This window comes from Schistocerca nitens, chromosome 11 (assembly GCF_023898315.1).
Source record: "Schistocerca nitens isolate TAMUIC-IGC-003100 chromosome 11, iqSchNite1.1, whole genome shotgun sequence".
Taxonomy (NCBI): domain Eukaryota; kingdom Metazoa; phylum Arthropoda; class Insecta; order Orthoptera; family Acrididae; genus Schistocerca; species Schistocerca nitens.
This window is the reverse complement of record NC_064624.1, coordinates 50,410,400-50,430,461: the sequence shown is the minus strand read 5'-3', so window position 1 is coordinate 50,430,461 and position 20,062 is coordinate 50,410,400. Positions and strand designations below refer to the sequence as shown.

Sequence of the window (20,062 nt, the reverse complement as noted above, 5' to 3'; positions counted from 1 at the left end):
CTCTGCGCTGACTGAACCAAAGCGAGCGCAACATCTTATCTTTCTCAAACGATTTTACGGAAACTATTCTCCGAAAATATATGATTTTTGCCTTACTTGTAGCGTTATATGTCAGCTTCGAGACGAAGTGCCCATCACCTCGCTAATGACCATTCTTATTGTAATGTACACATTTTAGTAAGGCATTACGCAAAACTCAAAAAGTTTGTAACGAAAATTAGGGGTCGCTATGATTTTCCGTTTGGTGCGTATTACACCATATGTTGCTGCGTATGAAATTTAGCTAACATGCTGAATTTTTGTTTAAACTTGGGAGAAGATCTCTATCTGCCTCCGATCTCGAGAAAATGGATCCCATGTAGCGCGCTCACTTCCGATCTCACGCCAGCGAGAATGAAATACTCGCAACATCTATCTTATTTCCTAAACCGCTCGAGACATCGAAACGAAAGTTTGGCGAATGATAGCACACAAGGAGGAGAGTGTTTTGCCAATTATTAAACACACGGAACTTTCTTATCTATGGCGATATATCACTACTTATACTTCTTTTTTTATTTATTTCACTCCAGTGACTGTAATTTTTAAGAGTTATCGACAGCTAGCGAAACAACAGCTTCCTAGTATGAAAGTAAACATGAAATTTCTTCTTTTATGTTACTGCAAACCGATACTATGAGGTTTTTCGTAAGCTATTGAGCTCTGTGATTGCCAATTACTTGTTTAATGAGGCCCTCCGTTTCGGAATTCTGTCTCAATAGCTGCTGTGAGATGAGTTTGGCAAATTACATTGTGACAAAGGAAATACAATTAAACCAGTCACCAAGAGAAATGTGGCCTTTCCTCATAAATGGTTATGCTTCTTCGAATGATAAAAGGTTAACAACTCACACAAAAACAGATTGGCAATTCTGTTGGAATTTTGGTGGAATCCTCGTAACCCATCGTATTTTTAACACTGAGCGACTGGAACGGAAACATAGCAAAGGATGTTATTCCTTCTCTTGATCTGGGCAGTATTAAAGTAATGACGAGCGTTCCTTCAAGCGGAATGATAGGCACATGCCAGATACTGTTTACTCACCTACGGCTTGCCAAACTGACAATGCGTGATCGCGAATAAAATAGTTGTTATTGAGAAAAATAAACAATTGCTCTGTCGCACAACACAATGGTCAGTGTATTGTCAGCAGCGAAGGATAATGCCCGCGACAGGAATGCACAAGCTAGCCATGTGTGCCTTGTGAGATGGAGTTCGAAAAACATTGTCATGAAAGTAGATCTGCCTTTGTCAGCAGCACATTTCAACAAATTAAATATATCTAATCATAACACTCTTTTAGGATATTCCAACTTTCGTAATAATACCGACCATCTTCTTTATTTGTGTAGCCTCTTGTTGTATAATTAGTTTATTACTGCTGATAATGTCCATGCAAAAATTGACATGCTTTTACTCATCACGGCGAACCAATTAAAACATTGTTATTTGTGACTGCTTTTCGACTGTTTCTAGTTTGCAGTGGAAATATGTTGTTCACATGCATGTAGTACAGCCGGCCGCGGTGGCCGTGCGGTTCTAGGCGCTGCAGTCTGGAACCGCGGGACTGCCACGGTTGCAGGTTCAAATCCTGCCTCGGGCATGGATGTGTGTGATGTCCTTAGGTTAGTTAGGTTTAAGTAGTTCTAAGTTCTAGAGGACTGATGACCTATGATGTTAAGTCCCATAGTGCTCAGAGCCATTTGAACCATGTAGTACAGTGTGTCGTATTACATTATTACACCCATATCAGAGTAATCACAGTGAAACTTCTATACTTTAGATTTTGGACACCTTTTACCAGAAGCACAAAGGGATCACACCTGTGGAGATTATCCCTTTCAAAATTTTTGTAACAGATCGTACAGATACGCTAGCTTACTAGGCAGCGAGAAGATAACCTTGCTTTACTTTGCTGCCTTGATTCGTAATCACATGATTTTATAAATTCCTTGCTTCCTTATTCACTACCCTCTGTCCCTTCTTGCGATCTGAAAACATCGTGGAGGCATATGGTGCAATTCCAACGGCCAATGGCTCATCAGTTACTGAAGTACACATTTTTCTTGACAGAAGAAAAACAAAACAAAACTGTGCACATATAAATAACAGAAAAGTATAACGTGGTAACGAAGAAAGCTGGAGCGTTTAAATGGCGAAAAACGAAACACTACCCAAAGGCAATAAAATTCAGTACACAGTAAGGCAAAATTTATCGAATGGGCAATATTACCACAGCTCATATGCGCCGTTCCGATGTGAGCATATGGCCGGGCTACTTTTCCGCTCCCCGCCTCAAATTTCCCACGGTGCTAGCGATGCAAGCGCGACGCGCGGCGCGAGAAACTGTGCCTCAATCACAACGCCGCGCGACCTGGCGGAGGCGCGTGTCGCGTCCCAGTCGCGTCGCGTCGCAATTTGCGCGGTCCCATTTGAACCTGTGATGTTACAAAAACGCGCGCTGCGCTGCGTCGCGCCACACGCGCTATACGCGTCTCAATTTGCGCCTAGCCTTAGTGTATTTAGATAATATCATATTTTCAAGGAGTACTGAGGAACATTTGGTGAGATTAAGGTACGTTTTATCAAGTTTAACAACGTACACATTTGAATTTAAAGTTTTTTTTCTGCACAGTCAAAGGCTAAGTACCTGGGACATATTATACCAGTTCAGGTGAGGTTAAGACAGATCCACAGCTAACCAAAGCAGTTCAGACTCTTCCAGGCCCACTAACGTTAAGGAGATTCAACGTTTCTTGGCCTCACTAATTATAATCGTCTTTGGTAAAGGTTTACACAATGACATCCAAACGATTAAATAAGTTGTTAAAGTAAGGTGCAGTGTTTGAGTGGACAGAAGGATTTGAATTGGCTATGAGGAAACTTAAATATGATTTGACATGTTCACATTATTAATATACTGATTCTGAGAAGCCTTATATCCTTTGAACAGACACCTCGAATATGCTGTTAGTGCTGTTCGTTGTCATGTATAATTGCTAGAACTTAAAGTTGGAGTCAACTATTTCGGATGTTGTCTGTACAGAAGAAAATTCGCTGTAGTACCTGATAATACTGCTCTTTTGTAGAGGTTCAGTTTAAAGGGCCCCAGTAGTCATTTGACTCGTTGGGCATTAAAACCGTCAAAATAGGATTATGACGTATGCCACAAACAAAGCTGTTCACACCTGAACGCTGATGCACTGAGCCATATGGTCAAAATGATTCAGACTGACAATGTTTTAATAAAAGAATTGAGAGATGTACAGTGTCACTGGTACATTTCTCTTCCACATTTTGTCACAGTTGATTATATTCTATGCCATATAAATCCCCCTGAGCAACAGAGTCATAATTGCACAGAGAGTTACAAGCATGTATACTATCTCAGTATCATGACAGTTTGCAGGCATGTCATAATGGACATAAACCCATGAATGCCAGAATAGACACACGGTATTGATGGGAAGATAGACAGACTGATGTTCAGAAGCACATACAAAACTACTTGTCTTGTGGTCAGAGGTCAGTCCCACCATGAACTTAAATTGCCTTGCAAGCACTTCTAGACGCTACAGACGTTACAAACCCGTTTCAGAATGTTACCTCAGACATTGTCAGACCGTTGTCACAGACGACATAAAATAATAAATATATCCTATCTATCACTGATCTTTTCCTAGATATCTAATTCTAGTAAAAGTGTGCAGATATGACTACAGGAACAGTAACAAGAGCCTTTGTCAATAGTTAAGTTTAATCATTCGGAAGTCCTGATGATATTTTGAGTGAACAAAGGACTAATTTCTTGTACACCGTGTTTTTACAAGCGGACAAATTTCTAAGAACCAAAAATAGAGAAACACGCCTTTTCACCCAAAAGCTAACAGCCACCTCCAATGTGTTCATCAAACAACAGTTCGGATTTTGTCTTACTACATAAACCACACAGTGACTGGGACAGGTAGGTCGCCTATGTAACGTCTGCGTAAAATGGTCATATACATGAATCAACTAGGTATACATCCTATGAGGAAGTATATGGACGGCCTATGAGCTCCACATTTGAACATGATAAACTCCAATCTGTCGTGCATCTGGCAAAATTTGTCACCTCAAGGCTATCTGTAAGGAGATAAAGCAAAATAAATATAAGCTACCCAGAAACATGATGAACGAAGTAACAAAGGAGCTGTGCTTTCTCAGTATAAACCTGGAGAATTACTTTTGATTCGTAACCCCATGATTAAGAAATGGAGGACTAAGAAATTCATGCCTCAATATGAAACCCCTTATTCCATCATACGAGTGATTTCTGTTAGTGCAGATATTCATTGTCTGACCATACAGTGGTAGTATATTCTGACTGGTTACAGCTATACCATGGTCAAGCTCTGCCACCCTCAACAGTGTCACTTAGTCCAGCTCAAAATAATTTATGAGAAGGCGCATGTACTATCATGCAGAAATGCAGGAAGAAAAGGACAAGTTGCTGTCAGCATATCCTCAGTATGCCTTGGAAAATAAGCACCCTTATGCCTTGAGGTCATGGTATTGTTTGTTTGAACAAGTTTCATGTGGTATTTTATTCTGTGTAGGAGTGATTTCACTATGGGAAGAAACGTAGTTTATTGATGTGGTTCTGAGTAATATTTCTTTTGTTCAGTCAGTCATTTTGACTGACTGGTGCAAACGAATTGTGCTACACTGTAGAACCAGTCTACAGTTGAGGCTAGATTGCCATCTTCCATTTGCAGTTTATTATGCAAGAAGTTGCAAGAATTGCTTTCTGAAACTGGAGTGTGCCTTGCTGTTTTATAAGTTACTGCATATTAACAGCAAAGTAACGAGAGCAGTGATAATGTAAATGATTAAAGTGTGACCAGAAGTAATTGCTTATTCAGTGGACAAGAGTTTAGAGAGATCAGTTATTTAGTAATAATAATGTACCAGTAAAAGAGAATGTGAGGGGCTACTATTCAACATCATCAGGAGGTTACTATGTTACTCAGTAAGGCCTTAGACGTTCCTTTAAGTGAGAAACGCACTGTGGTGATACATGAAATAACTGTTTTCCGTTATATGCACTAAAGATTTTACGTCATGTGAAGTGAACTTTTTACGAACGAATTTACACTATTGCAAACGAGGTTTAATCAGTACTACATTCTTATAAGATGAGAATTACAGTTTTGAGGTAGAAGAATGTTTTACTGAACCAGTTCATAAGCGGCGTTGAAGTGAAATAGATAATTGGAGATATTATGTAACGAAGTGTCTTTCCAGTAGCTGCTATTAATAAAATGGTTTCTTTATAGGAATACATATTTTTCTTTTGCCGAGTTTCGTACGAAAAACACATACACGAAATTTCAATTATTATCAGATGTCACGCTATTTCCACGTTACTATCAAAATTTACTTTAGAATTCATAGTTCTCTTGTCCAAAATAGGCAAGTAAACTTCTTAATTAAATACATGAAGAGACAAGAGATAAGTGCATTCATTTATAAAACAGTTTAGAACCAAATTTGCAACAATCAGAGGACCTCTACATGAAGTGTTTGGCGTTAATACTAAAGACCAATTAATGCAATGAGTAACCTACAGAGATCATGTACTTGACACACTCGCCTAAAATCGGCAAACCACAGTTATTTGAAATTGCCCAAAACTCTCGTAGTATACACTAGTCGGAAGTTATAATGTATAAAACAATATTATCTGGAAGTTGTGTTAGCCCTTTTGTAAACAAATAATAACTCACACTGCAACATTTTACTAGCAGTCAGGCTAACGCATGCACATAGTGTAGAATATGTTACTGTTTGGCAGCACCTTTGTACGTCAAATGACCTATATTCTTTGTATGTAAAGGATAACACAGCAAAAATAAGCCCTGGTCTTCGTAATTTGTGGTGGAATGTGTTGTACCTCACGTGGATTGATCTGGTGAAACAAGCGATTTATGGTTACGAATTTGGCCATATGCCATTATAGGAAATGTATTACGCCTTTAAAAAGTACACTTTCCTCGATTCTCCACCTAATATACAATAGATTTCAGACGTGAAATCCTGAACATCACAGGTAAGTCCATTGTCAGAAGACACTCCTACATGTCAAGACCATAGATCCAGCATGACAAAAATATAGGGTATGAATGGTACCTCAGGAGAAAGAAAGCATAGATAAGTTGAATTATATACTACTGCTGTATCAAAAATGACTTAACTCCATTACCAAACAATGATACTTGAAAGGAACTACGAACACAGAAGGTGTCAAATGTAGTTTCTCAGCAATGGTTTGCGAAAGGTAATGTTTAATTATGCCCAGTTCTATATGAAGTTAAGAGACAAACAATTTTCTATCAACAGTAGCACCTTCACTGTCATATGGATGAATAAGATTTACTTACGGTTCTGCAAACAAGGGTAGATGCATTGATTGTTGTAATTACACAGTGATGGGCTAACTGCTCTTGTCACTGCGACAGTTACTCTGAAAGCACGCCATTCATAGATGGTCATTTACATTTCACTTTAAATATTTTCATGAGTACCTCTTTTTATGCTTTGTGTTACTTTTTCTGTATTTTGTTTACTGTATTTCATGTGTGATAGAAATGATGACATGACAGTCACTCTCCCCTGAAACTAGCCAAAACCAGTAAGCTGGTTTGTTACACTATTATGTGATAGATTACCTTCCTTTAAGCTTCAACACAGTATTTCACTTGAAATACTCTGATCAGTCAGTGTGCATATTCTTATACAATAATTATTTTGTTTCTTTCTTTTATGGGTTACCCAGTGATTGTGATTTAATATCCTCCTGGGAAACCTTACTTACTACATTCACTACAGTGACGCATGTTATCTCTCCATCCACTTTTGGCATCATTAACTACATTGTGTGCTCTGGCCAAGTAATATAGTACTATATCTTAATTGTATTTGCGCTTCTACTGCATCTGCCACTATTCAAATGTGTAGGCATCATTAAAACGAGTTGTTCCCACAAGACCTCGTGGTAGTTACCTGTATTACATATGGTTAATGTCCAAGTGGCATAATTTTGATACAACCCCACGGTTATGAATAAATATATGCATGGATCCATAGTTGTACCATTTTGTCGTTAGACAATCCTATGGTGCTGGCATGTGATAATGAAGATTATGCTAGCCTCTTTTAATCTGGCTATCTGCTAAAAAATGCATGTAGTGTCATTGGTTCTCATATTCAGTAAACAAAGAGGAATAGGGACAACTTCTCAATGACGTGGTTTCTTACACTACTGCTAATGCACGACGAACAGACATCCTGTACTGCTGGAGAAATCCTGTAATCAGATATCATTGCAGTTAGTTTCTTAACCCTTCCCTGTTATTCCTGTCCCTACCACCATGTTCCTGAATCTGTTCTGCTCTTCTTCTTCCGCTAAGAAGGGACTAGTCTCAGCTCATCTTGACCATGTCACTCTCATAGTACCATAGTACCAGTTCTGTTTCACTATTCCAGCCAATACAACAGAATTATCAGTGCTGCTTTGTTGCAGTGTCCGCTTTAGCTATTCTCCAGAGACTTACTACATGGTATGTGCCGTCTCTCAGTTGATCAGTTAAGCAAGGAGGCAGTGTTATTTTCTATAGGAATGATTGCATCTTGACAGCCCTCATCCTCTCCCAGCTGGCTCAGTACATGGTCGGAGCACTTGCTGCCTCTGCACTACCACACCACTGTACCAGCTCATTATCTCAGTTGGCTGCATATATTTCTACAATAACCAAAATTGGCCAATTCAAACTATAAATTATTGTACTATTATCTTTAACTTCTTAAATTCTTTTGAGTTTTCTATTCCTGTCCACTTTTTGTACTACATTTTGGGAATTATTTGTTTCCCCTACTAAAACCTTGCATCGCTTAGCAAGAGCCACCTGTCCAAAAGAGCATTTTCAAACATTAAACTACTACTTTTGTGATTTTGAAATAATTAGCCTGATGCTATGGAGGGGGAGTGAAGTGTCCATGGTAGACTGACAGACTAAGTCAGAAACACTTTATGAAATATGTTTCACTGCAGAGCTGTGGCTAGGCAAGGGATGGTTCTGTACCAATTACCACTGTATATGCCTTGTTCACGTTCATACCATCCTGGCAGTGAGAATGCTGATGGGGTGACACTTCTGAGAAGCATCGCTAGTGAGGAATAGCTTCTAGAAAACCATCCAGCAACCAATTAGACAACTGTTAATGGTCACATGGAGCCATAAAGCGTTGCTGGGATCAATTTGGCTCACTCTTAGCAACCAGCTTTCAGTCTCATCAGAGGTGCCCTTCCATCCCATTCTCCAGCACTATGCTCCTCAGTCTGTTAGTGGCCTTAGAGGTAAAGGTCTGATGTAAACACAAGTCAATTGTTTCAAAGCACTCTACATTGTTGTTTTTTTTAAACAATATGCTCGATTACCATGTACTCCTGGATCCACATCCTACAATTGAGTTGTACTTGACAATTCTTGTACAACAGTTTATTCTGTCATGATTAGCTTAGGTTATGATTTTATTAGGTGCAGTTACACTCTTTAATTTATGGGTATCTACTGTGTTTATGTAGACTCAGTTCTCTGGGTGGTTTTCCACACAACCACTGAATATGTTTATTTTCTGCTTACATCTCGTGTACCAGAGAAACGCTAAATGACCCATCTTTAGCTGACACATTCAATACATATTGTGTACCTTTTTTAACATGTTACTACAAATTTAACTGTTTTACTTAGAGATTCACAATTTGTATAGTCGCCACACTTAGTAGTATATTTTCAGATTCAACTGAATATAAGGCTATTGGCCAGACACCCTGTTTTTCTTCCGTTTTATTGGAAAATAATATTTAATATGAATGTATGTGGATGTTGCCTATTATGAATAATGTATACAGCAATTGTGGATGTCCTATCATGTTAAAGATGGAATAAAATGTAATCACATCACTACAAAGTGCCATAGCTAAAGTGTAGCAAAACAGAACAGTGCCAATCCCTTAATCACAACTATCTCCAGTTCCTACACATACGATGGGACATACTAAACCACTTTCACCAATAACAAATAGATAGGAAATCAAAAATAAAAACAATCGTTCTGAAATTAAAAATGAAGCATAAATACAGATTTCCAAAAACGTCATTTATTTATACAAATTAAGAAAAATATCCACAATGGAAACATCTTTGAATATAACACAAGAAATATTTAGTACAGACGTTCTGATGTCTCCCAAGTGTTTTTCTTGTGTATAAAAATATATGGAATCGAATTGTAACATCTAATGTTTGTTTACCTATTTCACTTTTAGAGAACTTACACAGTATTAAATGCAGAACAAATAATTAAGAAGTTTGGTGCATAACACTTATCTACATTATCTCTGAATCATGTACAAAGCTTTGTGAAACAAAAAAATTTCACATAAAATATAGCTGTTGTGCACTGGTGTAAAGGCAACCAGGCACAATGAATTTGTTAGATTACACATTTTCGCATCTGACCCATTGACGTGAAGATGAACTGATGAAGAAAAATGTCATGAACACTGCCCATCAGGAGACTGAATGCCACATGTTGTTACACACATGATGCAATAAGCAGATTACAGGTATATAAACACACGAGAGATTAACAAGAAATTGTTCCACCATTTAGATAGGTTGTGAGCATATGAATCCAATGCTGTAAGTGACTTTAGCAAAGGGCAAGTTACAGTGGCATTGCAGTTGGGAACTAGCGCCTCAAAAGTGGTGAAGCTGGTTGCCTGGATCTATGCTACTTTTGTGAACATCTGTGGAAAGTGTCTGAAAGATGATAAACCCATAACCTTAGGAAAAGGTGTAATACATCTATACTTCATCACAAATCATGGCGGTCAGAGGCTTGCCTGCTCTGTAAAGCTGGACATGTGGCAATGTGTGGCATATCTAATGACAGAAAACAATGATGCAGCAGCCATACATGTTTTTGAACACACAATTCAATGTACATTTTTTAACATGGGGCTCCACAACATACAGTCACTGTATGTTTCCATACCCATCCACCAAAACGTTCAATTGCAACTGCAGTGGGCAAGGGATCATTGATGCTGGGATGAAGGTCAATGCAAATGTCAACTGTCAGGATGGGTGACATTTCCTGTTACACTAGATCAGTTCACACTTCCAGATATGCTATCATTTAGGTGAATACCAGATGGAGGGCCAATTGTGCATGCGACAGTCACTTGGGCTCCTTTGGGACATCTGGTAGTAATTGAAAGCATCATGGCAGTTGCAAAGTATGTGACCTATGTTGCAACTGATAGATTCGTTCATGCCTGATGTGCTCTCCCATGGTGAAGGCATCTTTCAGCAGGGTAACTGTCCATGTCACATGTGCAGAACGACTCCACAGTGGTCTGAGTAGCATGGTAAATAACACTGATGTCTCGACTACTCCATTTAGCTGATCTGAACGTGTGGAATACAACTGGTGCAACATACATCCAGAAATGTGTAAAAGACATGTCAAATCCGTATCATGTAGAATTGTCATTGTATTGTGTTCCACAGGTGGACAAACATGCTATTAAGCAGGTTGCTATATCTTTTGATACGTTTACTAATGCAGGATTAGTACTAACAGAACATAAATGTACACACTATTTACCCATCAGTGCCGTGCGTTGCCATAATGCAATGTCTGTAACACTTTTTTAAAATCGTTGATTCCACGACAACAATGAAGCGAGAGTGTTGGCAGCACTGGATTCCGTTCCACAAGACTGTATAGATAACTACAATGCAACAGTTTTAACAATACATTTAAATTCTGCTGCGTAAGCAGTGTTGGAAGTCGTTGTTTGCTGTACGACGAAGAAATATGGAGTATAAGTTCGAGTAAGTATGTTTTACACAGTAAGTTACGATATAGACTCCTGGAAATTGAAATAAGAACACCGTGAATTCATTATCCCAGGAAGGGGAAACTTTATTGACACATTCCTGGGGTCAGATACATCACATGATCACACTGACAGAACCACAGGCACATAGACACAGGCAACAGAGCATTCACAATGTCGGCACTAGTACAGTGTATATCCACCTTTCGCAGCAATGCAGGCTGCTATTCTCCCATGGAGACGATCGTAGAGATGCTGGATGTAGTCCTGTGGAACGGCTTGCCATGCCATTTCCACCTGGCGCCTCAGGTGGACCAGCGTTCGTGCTGGACGTGCAGACCGCGTGAGACGACGCTTCATCCAGTCCCAAACATGCTCAATGGCGGACAGATCCGGAGATCTTGCTGGCCAGGGTAGTTGACTTACACCTTCTAGAGCACGTTGGGTGGCACGGGATACATGCGGACGTGCATTGTCCTGTTGGAACAGCAAGTTCCCTTGCCGGTCTAGAAATGGTAGAACGATGGGTTCGATGACGGTTTGGATGTACCGTGCACTATTCAGTGTCCCCTCGACGATCACCAGTGGTGTACGGCCAGTGTAGATCGCTCCCCACACCATGATGCCGGGTGTTGGCCCTGTGTGCCTCGGTCGTATGCAGTCCTGATTGTGGCGCTCACCTGCACGGCGCCAAACACGGATACGACCATCATTGGCACCAAGGCAGAAGCGACTCTCATCACTGAAGACGACACGTCTCCATTCGTCCCTCCATTCACGCCTGTCGCGACACCACTGGAGGCGGGCTGCACGATGTTGGGGCGTGAGCGGAAGACGGCCTAACGGTGTGCGGGACCGTAGCCCAGCTTCATGGAGACGGTTGCGAATGGTCCTCGCCGATACCCCAGGAGCAACAGTGTCCCTAATTTGCTGGGAAGTGGCGGCGTGGTCCCCTACGGCACTGCGTAGGATCCTACGGTCTTGGCGTGCATCCGTGCGTCGCTGCGGTCCGGTCCCAGGTCGACGGGCACGTGCACCTTCCGCCGACCACTGGCGACAACATCGACGTACTGTGGAGACCTCACGCCCCACGTGTTGAGCAATTCAGCGGTACGTCCACCCGGCCTCCTGCATGCCCACTATACGCCCTCGCTCAAAGTCCGTCAACTGCACATACGGTTCACGTCCACGCTGTCGCGGCATGCTACCAGTGTTAAAGACTGCGATGGAGCTCCGTATGCCACGGCAAACTGGCTGTCACTGACGGCGGCGGTGCCCAAATGCTGCACAGCTAGCGCCATTTGACGGCCAACACCGCGGTTCCTGGTGTGTCCGCTGTGCCGTGCGTGTGATCATTGCTTGTACAGCCCTCTCGCAGTGTCCGGAGCAAGTATGGTGGGTCTGACACACCGGTGTCAATGTGTTCTTTTTTCCATTTCCAGGAGTGTATAATTTGGGTTTTTGTATGGTTGTGCTTTAAATACTCAAATATATATTCTTTGGAAGTTACTGCTTGCTGTGAAATAAATTACGTTCATTTAGTCCGTTTGAACGTCGGTGTTGCCATATGGCAACGCTAGGCGCTTGTACTCAGTAAAAGGACGAATATTTTGTTTTGTTTTACAAGAGGTTTCTCGCTTGCTGAGGCGCTGGAGATTCTTTATAATGACGATATTGAAGGTGATGTGTTTCTTAAGCCCCCAGATCCGAATGTAGACACAGATGAAGATTCGGGAGATGAACATGTTGGCGGGTGAGTATGCCTATCATTGGTTTGTAATTGTTTGTATACTGATGCCGACTTTATTATTATTTACTATTTCATTTCTTATTTTTACAGATCATTAGACAACCTGTCCTCTCGTCAGCTACGAGCTAATGCCGAAATAAGAATGCCAAATAACGAAAGTATTGGTGTTGATTATGAGCACTGTAATCCGCCAGCACCATTAACGCGTACTGCACAAGATCCAATTGTACCTGAAACAGCTACACAACGTCCAAATATACCAGAGCCATCTGTATCTGAGGTAAGATCTACCTTATTATCGGACAATATCGTGGTCTGGGCTTCTGTAAAAGATATGTGTGGGAGGCAGTGGGAGAAAGGAGCTGACTTTGAGAGTCAAATTACCTCTACATTTCCAAAACCTGACTACTCAAGCTATGGAAACATGTCGATTATTGACATATTAGAACTTTCCACTGGCCAGGAATTTATTGAGCATTTAGCGAAAGAAACAAAGCTTTATGCACCATTTCTCAATTGTCAGGACCCAAAAATTACAGCAGACGAAATATCGTGTTTCATCTCCGTTTTGTATCTCAGTGGCTACAATAAGTTACCATCTAAAAGAAATTATTGGGACTCAAAAGATGACATGAAAAACTTGGCTGTCTCAGTCTATGAGAAGAGACAGATTTCTACAAATATGCAGGTTTCTGCACTGTGCAGATAACACTAAGATCCATGGAAATGACAAGGCATGGAAAATTCGTCCAGTTATGGAGATGTTGAAGAAGTGCTGCATTGAGAATTTTGTACCTGAAGAACACCTGCCATATAACGAATTGTATGGTGAAGTACTACAGCCACCATGGATGCTAACAGTTCATTCGTGGTAAGCCAATTAGATTCGGCTATAAAATATGGAGCCTAAATGCTAAAGATGGATATTTGGTGAATTATGAACCGTATCAGGGAAAAGTTCCTAAGGGAAAAGCAGTCTATGAGCAGTTGTTTGCAAGTCGGCAAGTCCCTTACCTGTTTTATTTGATGAAATTCCTGAAGTGAACAGAAAAATTTGCTACAACTTCTACATGAACAATCTATTTACAGGGGCATCTCTATTTTCATTTCTCAAGTACTGTGGATACTCTGCCATTGGTACCATCAGAGAAAACAGACTTCCTAAGGAATGTATACTGGAAAACCAAATATTATTTTCCAAGAAAGATTGGGGATATTTTGAGACAGAAATAGAGAAGAGTGATGGATTATTGTATGTGCGGTGGCTGGACAACTCAGTTGTCACAATGATCTCTTCTTTATGTGGTGCACAAGAAGTTGGCCAAGTCAAGAGATTCTCACAACTAAAAAAGCGAAATATATGAGTACCAGACCAAAACTGGTAGCCAAATATAATACGTATATGGGAGGTACTGATCAGATGGATCAGAATCTAGCATGCTATCGCATTGCAATAAAGAAGCAAGAAATAGTACTGGTGTCTCTTTACATGGATGTTAGATGTCGCCATACAAAACAGTTGGATTTTGTATAAATAAGCAAGAAACCAAACCATTTCTCAGCTTGATTTGAAGACAGACATAGCAACAGTGTACTTGCAAAGACACCAAGCTTTACCAAAAGGAGCCGGGAGACCATCTGCATGAAGGGCATGTTCCGACAGCTGCATATCAGATTCAATTAGGTTTGATAAGACTTACCACCTCGTCCAGCACAAAGAAGGGAAGAAGAAGAAAAGGTGTGCAAACAAGGACTGTAAACCTATTGTGAGAACAATGTGTTCAAAGTGTAATGTGGGATTGTGTATTGACTGTTTTATTCCATTTCATGTAAAATAATGCTGAGTTCAGAGTTTGATTCTTAATTGTACTGTGCTATAAAGTATCAATTGTATGATGAAGACTGAATAATAAATTTGCACAAAAATTGTATATGTAATAAGAAATTTCAATAACCTACTTATTTTAGTTGAAGTTGTAATCCATATAAAATTAGGTAGTGAAAGCACCTATTGTTGCCATATGGCAACATCAAATATCTTGCTAATGACTTTCGTCAAAAAACTCTGTTGTGTAATTTATGCCTTTTACAGACATAATAACGCAATTTAAAGAAAAATCACAAAATAATTAATTCCGGCGCTAATGGGTTAATGACATATACAGCATATCTCTTGAGGAAAAATAGCTGAGTAAAATAATTGCCATAATCATGGATCTCCAGTGTTGAGTTTATCAACCTCAGTGAAGGAAGTGCCATGAATATATTTTTGCTGTCACTTTCTCAAATGCAGAGTTACAAGTACTACATAATGACCATGTTTGGAATAATAAGCAGCAAGTCATCACATTTCCTTGGCCTTATACTGAATATTGCATGGTAATTATAACTATTGACAGTGTTAATGACAAAAACACATTTGATTCATGTTTCTGGAGTATTTAGTAATACAATTTCTTAACATCTCAAGCTGCAGATAGTGATTTTTGTATTTCACATTATCTCTTACCTCAATATAGTACACATTATTGCACTTTTTTCACAATTCTACAACACTTTAATGTTATTCCACATGCATTACAATTTATTGTCCCCCTACTACATTCATTATTTTATAGGCCTTTAGGGCACCAACCAGGAATATCTATTTGCATAAACTAACAATTACTTGTAGTTACTTTCTGATGTGAAGTAATGCATGTGTCTTGAAAGTACCCAACTGAGTGAAACTTTTGTCACAGATATCACATTTGTGAGGTCCCCTTCCCATGTGGACTAATGCATGTGTCTTGAGATCACCTGATGTAGTAAATGATTTGCCACAAATATCACATTTGTGAGGTCTTTTCTAGATGTGAAGTTTCTTTCCAGTGTGAATTGTTATATGCCTCTTGAGAGTGCCTGACCTACCGAAGGATTTCCCACAAATCACACATTTGTGAGGTTTCTTTCCAGTGTGAATTAATGTTTGTCCGTTAAGATAGCGTGACGTAGCAACAGATTACCCACAAATCTCACAGTTGTGAGGTTCCTTTCCAGTGTGAATTAATACATGCCTCTTGAGATTCCCTGACCTAGCAAAAGATTTCACACATTTCACACATTTGTGATGTTTCTTTCCAGTGTGAACTAGTTTGTGATTCGCGAGATAACCTGATGTAGCAAAACATTTCCCACAAATCTTACATTTGTAGGGTTTCTTTCCAGTGTGAATTAATAAATGAGTCTTGAGATAACCTGATGTAGAAAAACATTTTCCACAAATCTCACATTTGTGAGGTTTCTTTCCATTGTGAATTAATAAATGAGTCTTGAGACAACCTGATGTAGCAAAACATTTGCCACAAATCTCACATTTGTAGGGTTTCTTTACAGTGTGAATTAAAACATGTCTCTTAATAGTACCTGATGTAGCAAAACATTTCCCACAAATCTCACATTTGTAGGGTTTCTGTCCAGTGTGAAATAGTACATGAGTCTTGAGATAACCTGATGTAGTAAAACATTTTCCACAAATCTCACATTTGTGAGATTTACTTCCAGTGTGAATTAATACATGAGTCTTGAGACAACGTGATGTAGCAAAACATTTTGCACAAATCTCACATTTGTGAGGTTTCTTTCCAGTGTGAATTAATACATGAGTCTTGAGATAACCTGATGTAGCAAAACATTTCCCACAAATCTCACATTTGTAGGGTTTCTTTCCAGTGTGAATTAATAAATGAAACTTGAGATAACCTGATCTAGAAAAACATTTTCCACAAATATCACATTTGTGAGATTTAATTCCAGTGTGAATTAATAAATGTGTCTTCAGATCGCCTGACCTAGCAAACCATTTGGCACAAATACCACATTTGTGAGGTTTCTTTCCAGTGTGAAGTAATTCATGAGTCTTGAGACAATCTGATCTAGCAAAACATTTTCCACAAATCTCACATTTGTGAGGTTTCTTTCCAGTGTGAATTAATGTGTGCTTCTCGAGACTGCCTAACAAAGTAAAAGATTTCCCACAAATCTCACATTTGTGAAGTTTCATTCCAGTGTGAATTAATAAATGTGTCTTCAGATTGCCTGACCTAGCAAACCATTTGGCACAAATACCACATTTGTTGGTTCTGTTTGCAATATGTAGATCAGCCTGGGCACTGACATTAACAGCTGTAGATAAAATTCCATAAGCACTTGTTGTATCATTTGTCATGTGTGTGTTACACATGTCATTAGAGGCCTTCTTTGAAGTTTTCCACGTTTCCTTATATGAAGACTGTTCAATGTTTTCTGTAACAGAAACTTCTGGCTCACTATCCAAGAAGATACTGCTTTGATGCTCATCACTATAGTCATATTTTTCATGGTGGCCAGCAGTTAAGACATGATAATTCTCTCTCATTCTCAAATGTATTTTCAAACTAACCTTACTGTGAAATACCTCACCACACCACTTACAAACATACAACGGTGGCTGCATGCCATCAATGTGCATAAACACATGCATTATGAGTCTGTATTTTGAAGGAAAGTTCTGTTGGCAGAAATCACAGCTAAATTGAAGTAATTCCTTTTCTCTCTTACTACAGTCATATTGGGTGGCAACTGAGCATTCCTTGTCAATAGTCACATTTTCTGTACCAAACTCATGTGTTGACTTCTCCTTGTCTATCACCGAATCATCCTGGACCAGCCCATGGTGATAAATTTCTCCACATGATATGCCACAGCTCCCACCAGTAGTCTGAGTCAATCTGAAGAGTGAAGACAAGAATGTTAAATGTTGATATATATACAACAAAGAAACAATATTTGAGTGTCCATAAATGCAGTACTATAGGCCACAAGTCATAAAAGTGCATAAGAAATTGCATATTTAGTAACTGTTAATGATTTAAAATTACTATATTCCTCCAGAAGGAAAGAACTGATGAGGTAAAAGTGGTTTAAAACGAAATTAACCACAGGGAATTCAATAATGATGAATCTGAGTCACTGCTGAATTCATTTGAAATTTTAAGTGAGAGTTAAAATAATTCACTTTCATGTGTTACAATCTTTTCAAAATACAGTACTACAAGTTAACAGTTTACACCAATTTATTAAATGTATCAAAAAAATTCTTATGTTCAAGGCATTTAAGATTTAATTAAGAGAGATAATTTTTAAATGTTCTTCTCCCATTATCTTTTTCTGTTTCGCAAACACTTTCACCTTTGGAAATGATAAATTTATTTCACCTAATTAACAGATTTTTTTTGTTTGATTCCCAATGACTAAAGAACTAGTGCAAGCTTCAACATTTTGTTAGGTATCTAGAACGGATGTTAATCAGGTGAATAATGATGGTTCATGAACAAGAATCAATGTCACATCAATCAAGGGAACAATCTGCATACTGATGAATGAAAGTGAATGACACACTTGCAGATGGTTTAAATCTAAGACTGTGTTTTCGGCACTGCAACTTGTATGAAGCCTTGCACAAATGGAAATACTGTCTGAAAAGATGGAAATAGTTGTAAATTTTCCAGTATATTTGCACTGAGCCTTTTTGAAAATTTTTACGTCTTCCTAACATCTGCTCATCTGGCATTGCAGAACACCATTGACTGAAGGGCACACATATAAATGGCCACTTCATCACCCATGACACTGCTAGCTGACACCACATATTGTGTGGCAGTGGTAACAGCTGATGCATGAGCTGAGTATCTGGGTCCCATTATTCCACCTGCAGTTAAACCCTTTCCCACAGAACAGAACTGTGATGCCTTTCAGGTCCCCAGTATGTGCATCATGTTGGACATGAAAAAGTATGAACTACTGAAGGCATGCATACCCATTGTTATCTTTTGCTCTGCAACTTTTGACTTTTTTGCGTTTTGTTGGGGATATAGTTTTGCGTGGCATGATATCTGGTAAATTTCGAGTGTTTTTAAACTCTTAATTAGGATCACACGATTTTTTTAACGTAACTGGTATCATGATGTGTGTCAGATTCTAGAAGTTGACAACTGTATAACTAGATATTGTAACTTTTTTAAAACTCAATTAGTTACAACATGTATTTTCATACATATGGAAGAAAAGCAACTGAATGTTAATAATTAAGAAAGAAATCAAAAAATATGCAAGTAAGGTTTCAGACAAATAGCTTTCTTTTTCTCAAAGTACTAGATATAAAACTTACAATTAAAATTTTATGCTATGCCAGTGAACCATAAACAAACCAGGATAAGGAAGAGAATTTGTGGAAAAATTCAACAATAAATAAAGTTTGATGTTAATTATTTATCAATTGTTTTAGAGACCTCCATGCAACCATTGTGTAGGTACTGGGTACTTGTGTCATATCCTTAATATTTACTGCACAACATTTTTTGTGGCAGGCACATTCATAAACTGTTCATGCAGTGATAATGGAAGTGCACATGTATTTTATCAACACACATACTACAGCCTGGACAGTAACAGTGCTGATGGCTCACACCACATTTGTTAGAAATTTTGGCACTAAAGCTGTTACCTCTACTTTATTCCTTCCTTTGTTCTCTCGATTCTCAAACCAAAGAGCTGTCATCATGAACAAATACCGTTTCTTACATTCTATATATCTATACCGGTACCCTCTATCCAACCGCCGGATTTTATACACCCCAACTGTCTGCGTCCAGTGTAATTCATGGGAAAGTGCGAATGTCTGCAAATGTTTGCCAGTTGTGTAACTGAGGTGAAACGTGGGGACCAGCCCGGTATTCACCTATTAGGATGAGGAAAACCGCCTAAAAACCCCTTCCAGGCTGGCTGGCACACCGGCCCTTCATCGTTAATCCACTGTGTGGATTCGATCCAGGGTCGCTGTACCTACCCGAATCCAGGAAGCAGCATATTAGTGCTCTTGGCTACCCTGGTGGGTCGTTTGATACATTGCCATGAAAATATAACATCTGCTTCCATCTACTAAGGAAATATTATCAATGCATTTGATGTCAGGGTTGGAGACTGCTGTTAATGCAAGCAAGCCTATAAAAAGCTTTTATCTCAGAAACATCAATATCATGCAAAGAAGGTACGTTCTTTTGAACATTTTTATATTATCAAGATTGTTCCCACACTGTTGAATCCCATCTAAAATTCCTCAAGGGAAAAGTACACCTGATTTGTTGTTCAGTGTCTCGATTTCTACCCATCACAATACCACTGAGTAACAGGGCAGAAATCTGCAAAGCAATGTTATAATGTCTAGCACAAACATTGCTTGGGTTGTGTATTTCTCCATTTGAAATCGTTTCCCCTCCCATAGAAGTAATCACGGTGATATGAC

General features: G+C 39.1%; 1 protein-coding gene and 1 long non-coding RNA gene across 6 annotated transcripts in view; one reads left to right on the top strand and one right to left on the bottom strand.

Moving 5' to 3' along the window:
* Window positions 1-12,550: 12,550 nt before the first annotated feature.
* LOC126213118 (uncharacterized) lies at window positions 12,551-18,358 on the top strand. The gene is made up of 3 exons (XR_007541077.1): window positions 12,551-12,744; window positions 12,832-13,021; window positions 18,337-18,358. It is a non-coding gene; the product is annotated as an uncharacterized LOC126213118 (long non-coding RNA).
* LOC126213116 (zinc finger protein 492-like) overlaps window positions 15,022-20,062 on the bottom strand; it is a 187,660-nt gene continuing 182,619 nt past the window's right edge. For 3 of the 5 annotated variants that reach the window (XM_049940719.1, XM_049940721.1, XM_049940722.1), the window contains one exon: window positions 15,022-17,489. In XM_049940719.1, coding sequence (XP_049796676.1) covers window positions 15,743-17,489 — 1,747 coding nt within the window. In that variant the 3' untranslated portion in view covers window positions 15,022-15,742. The remainder of the gene's footprint in view (window positions 17,490-20,062) is intronic. The other 2 variants (XM_049940720.1, XM_049940723.1) reach the window with 2 other exon arrangements.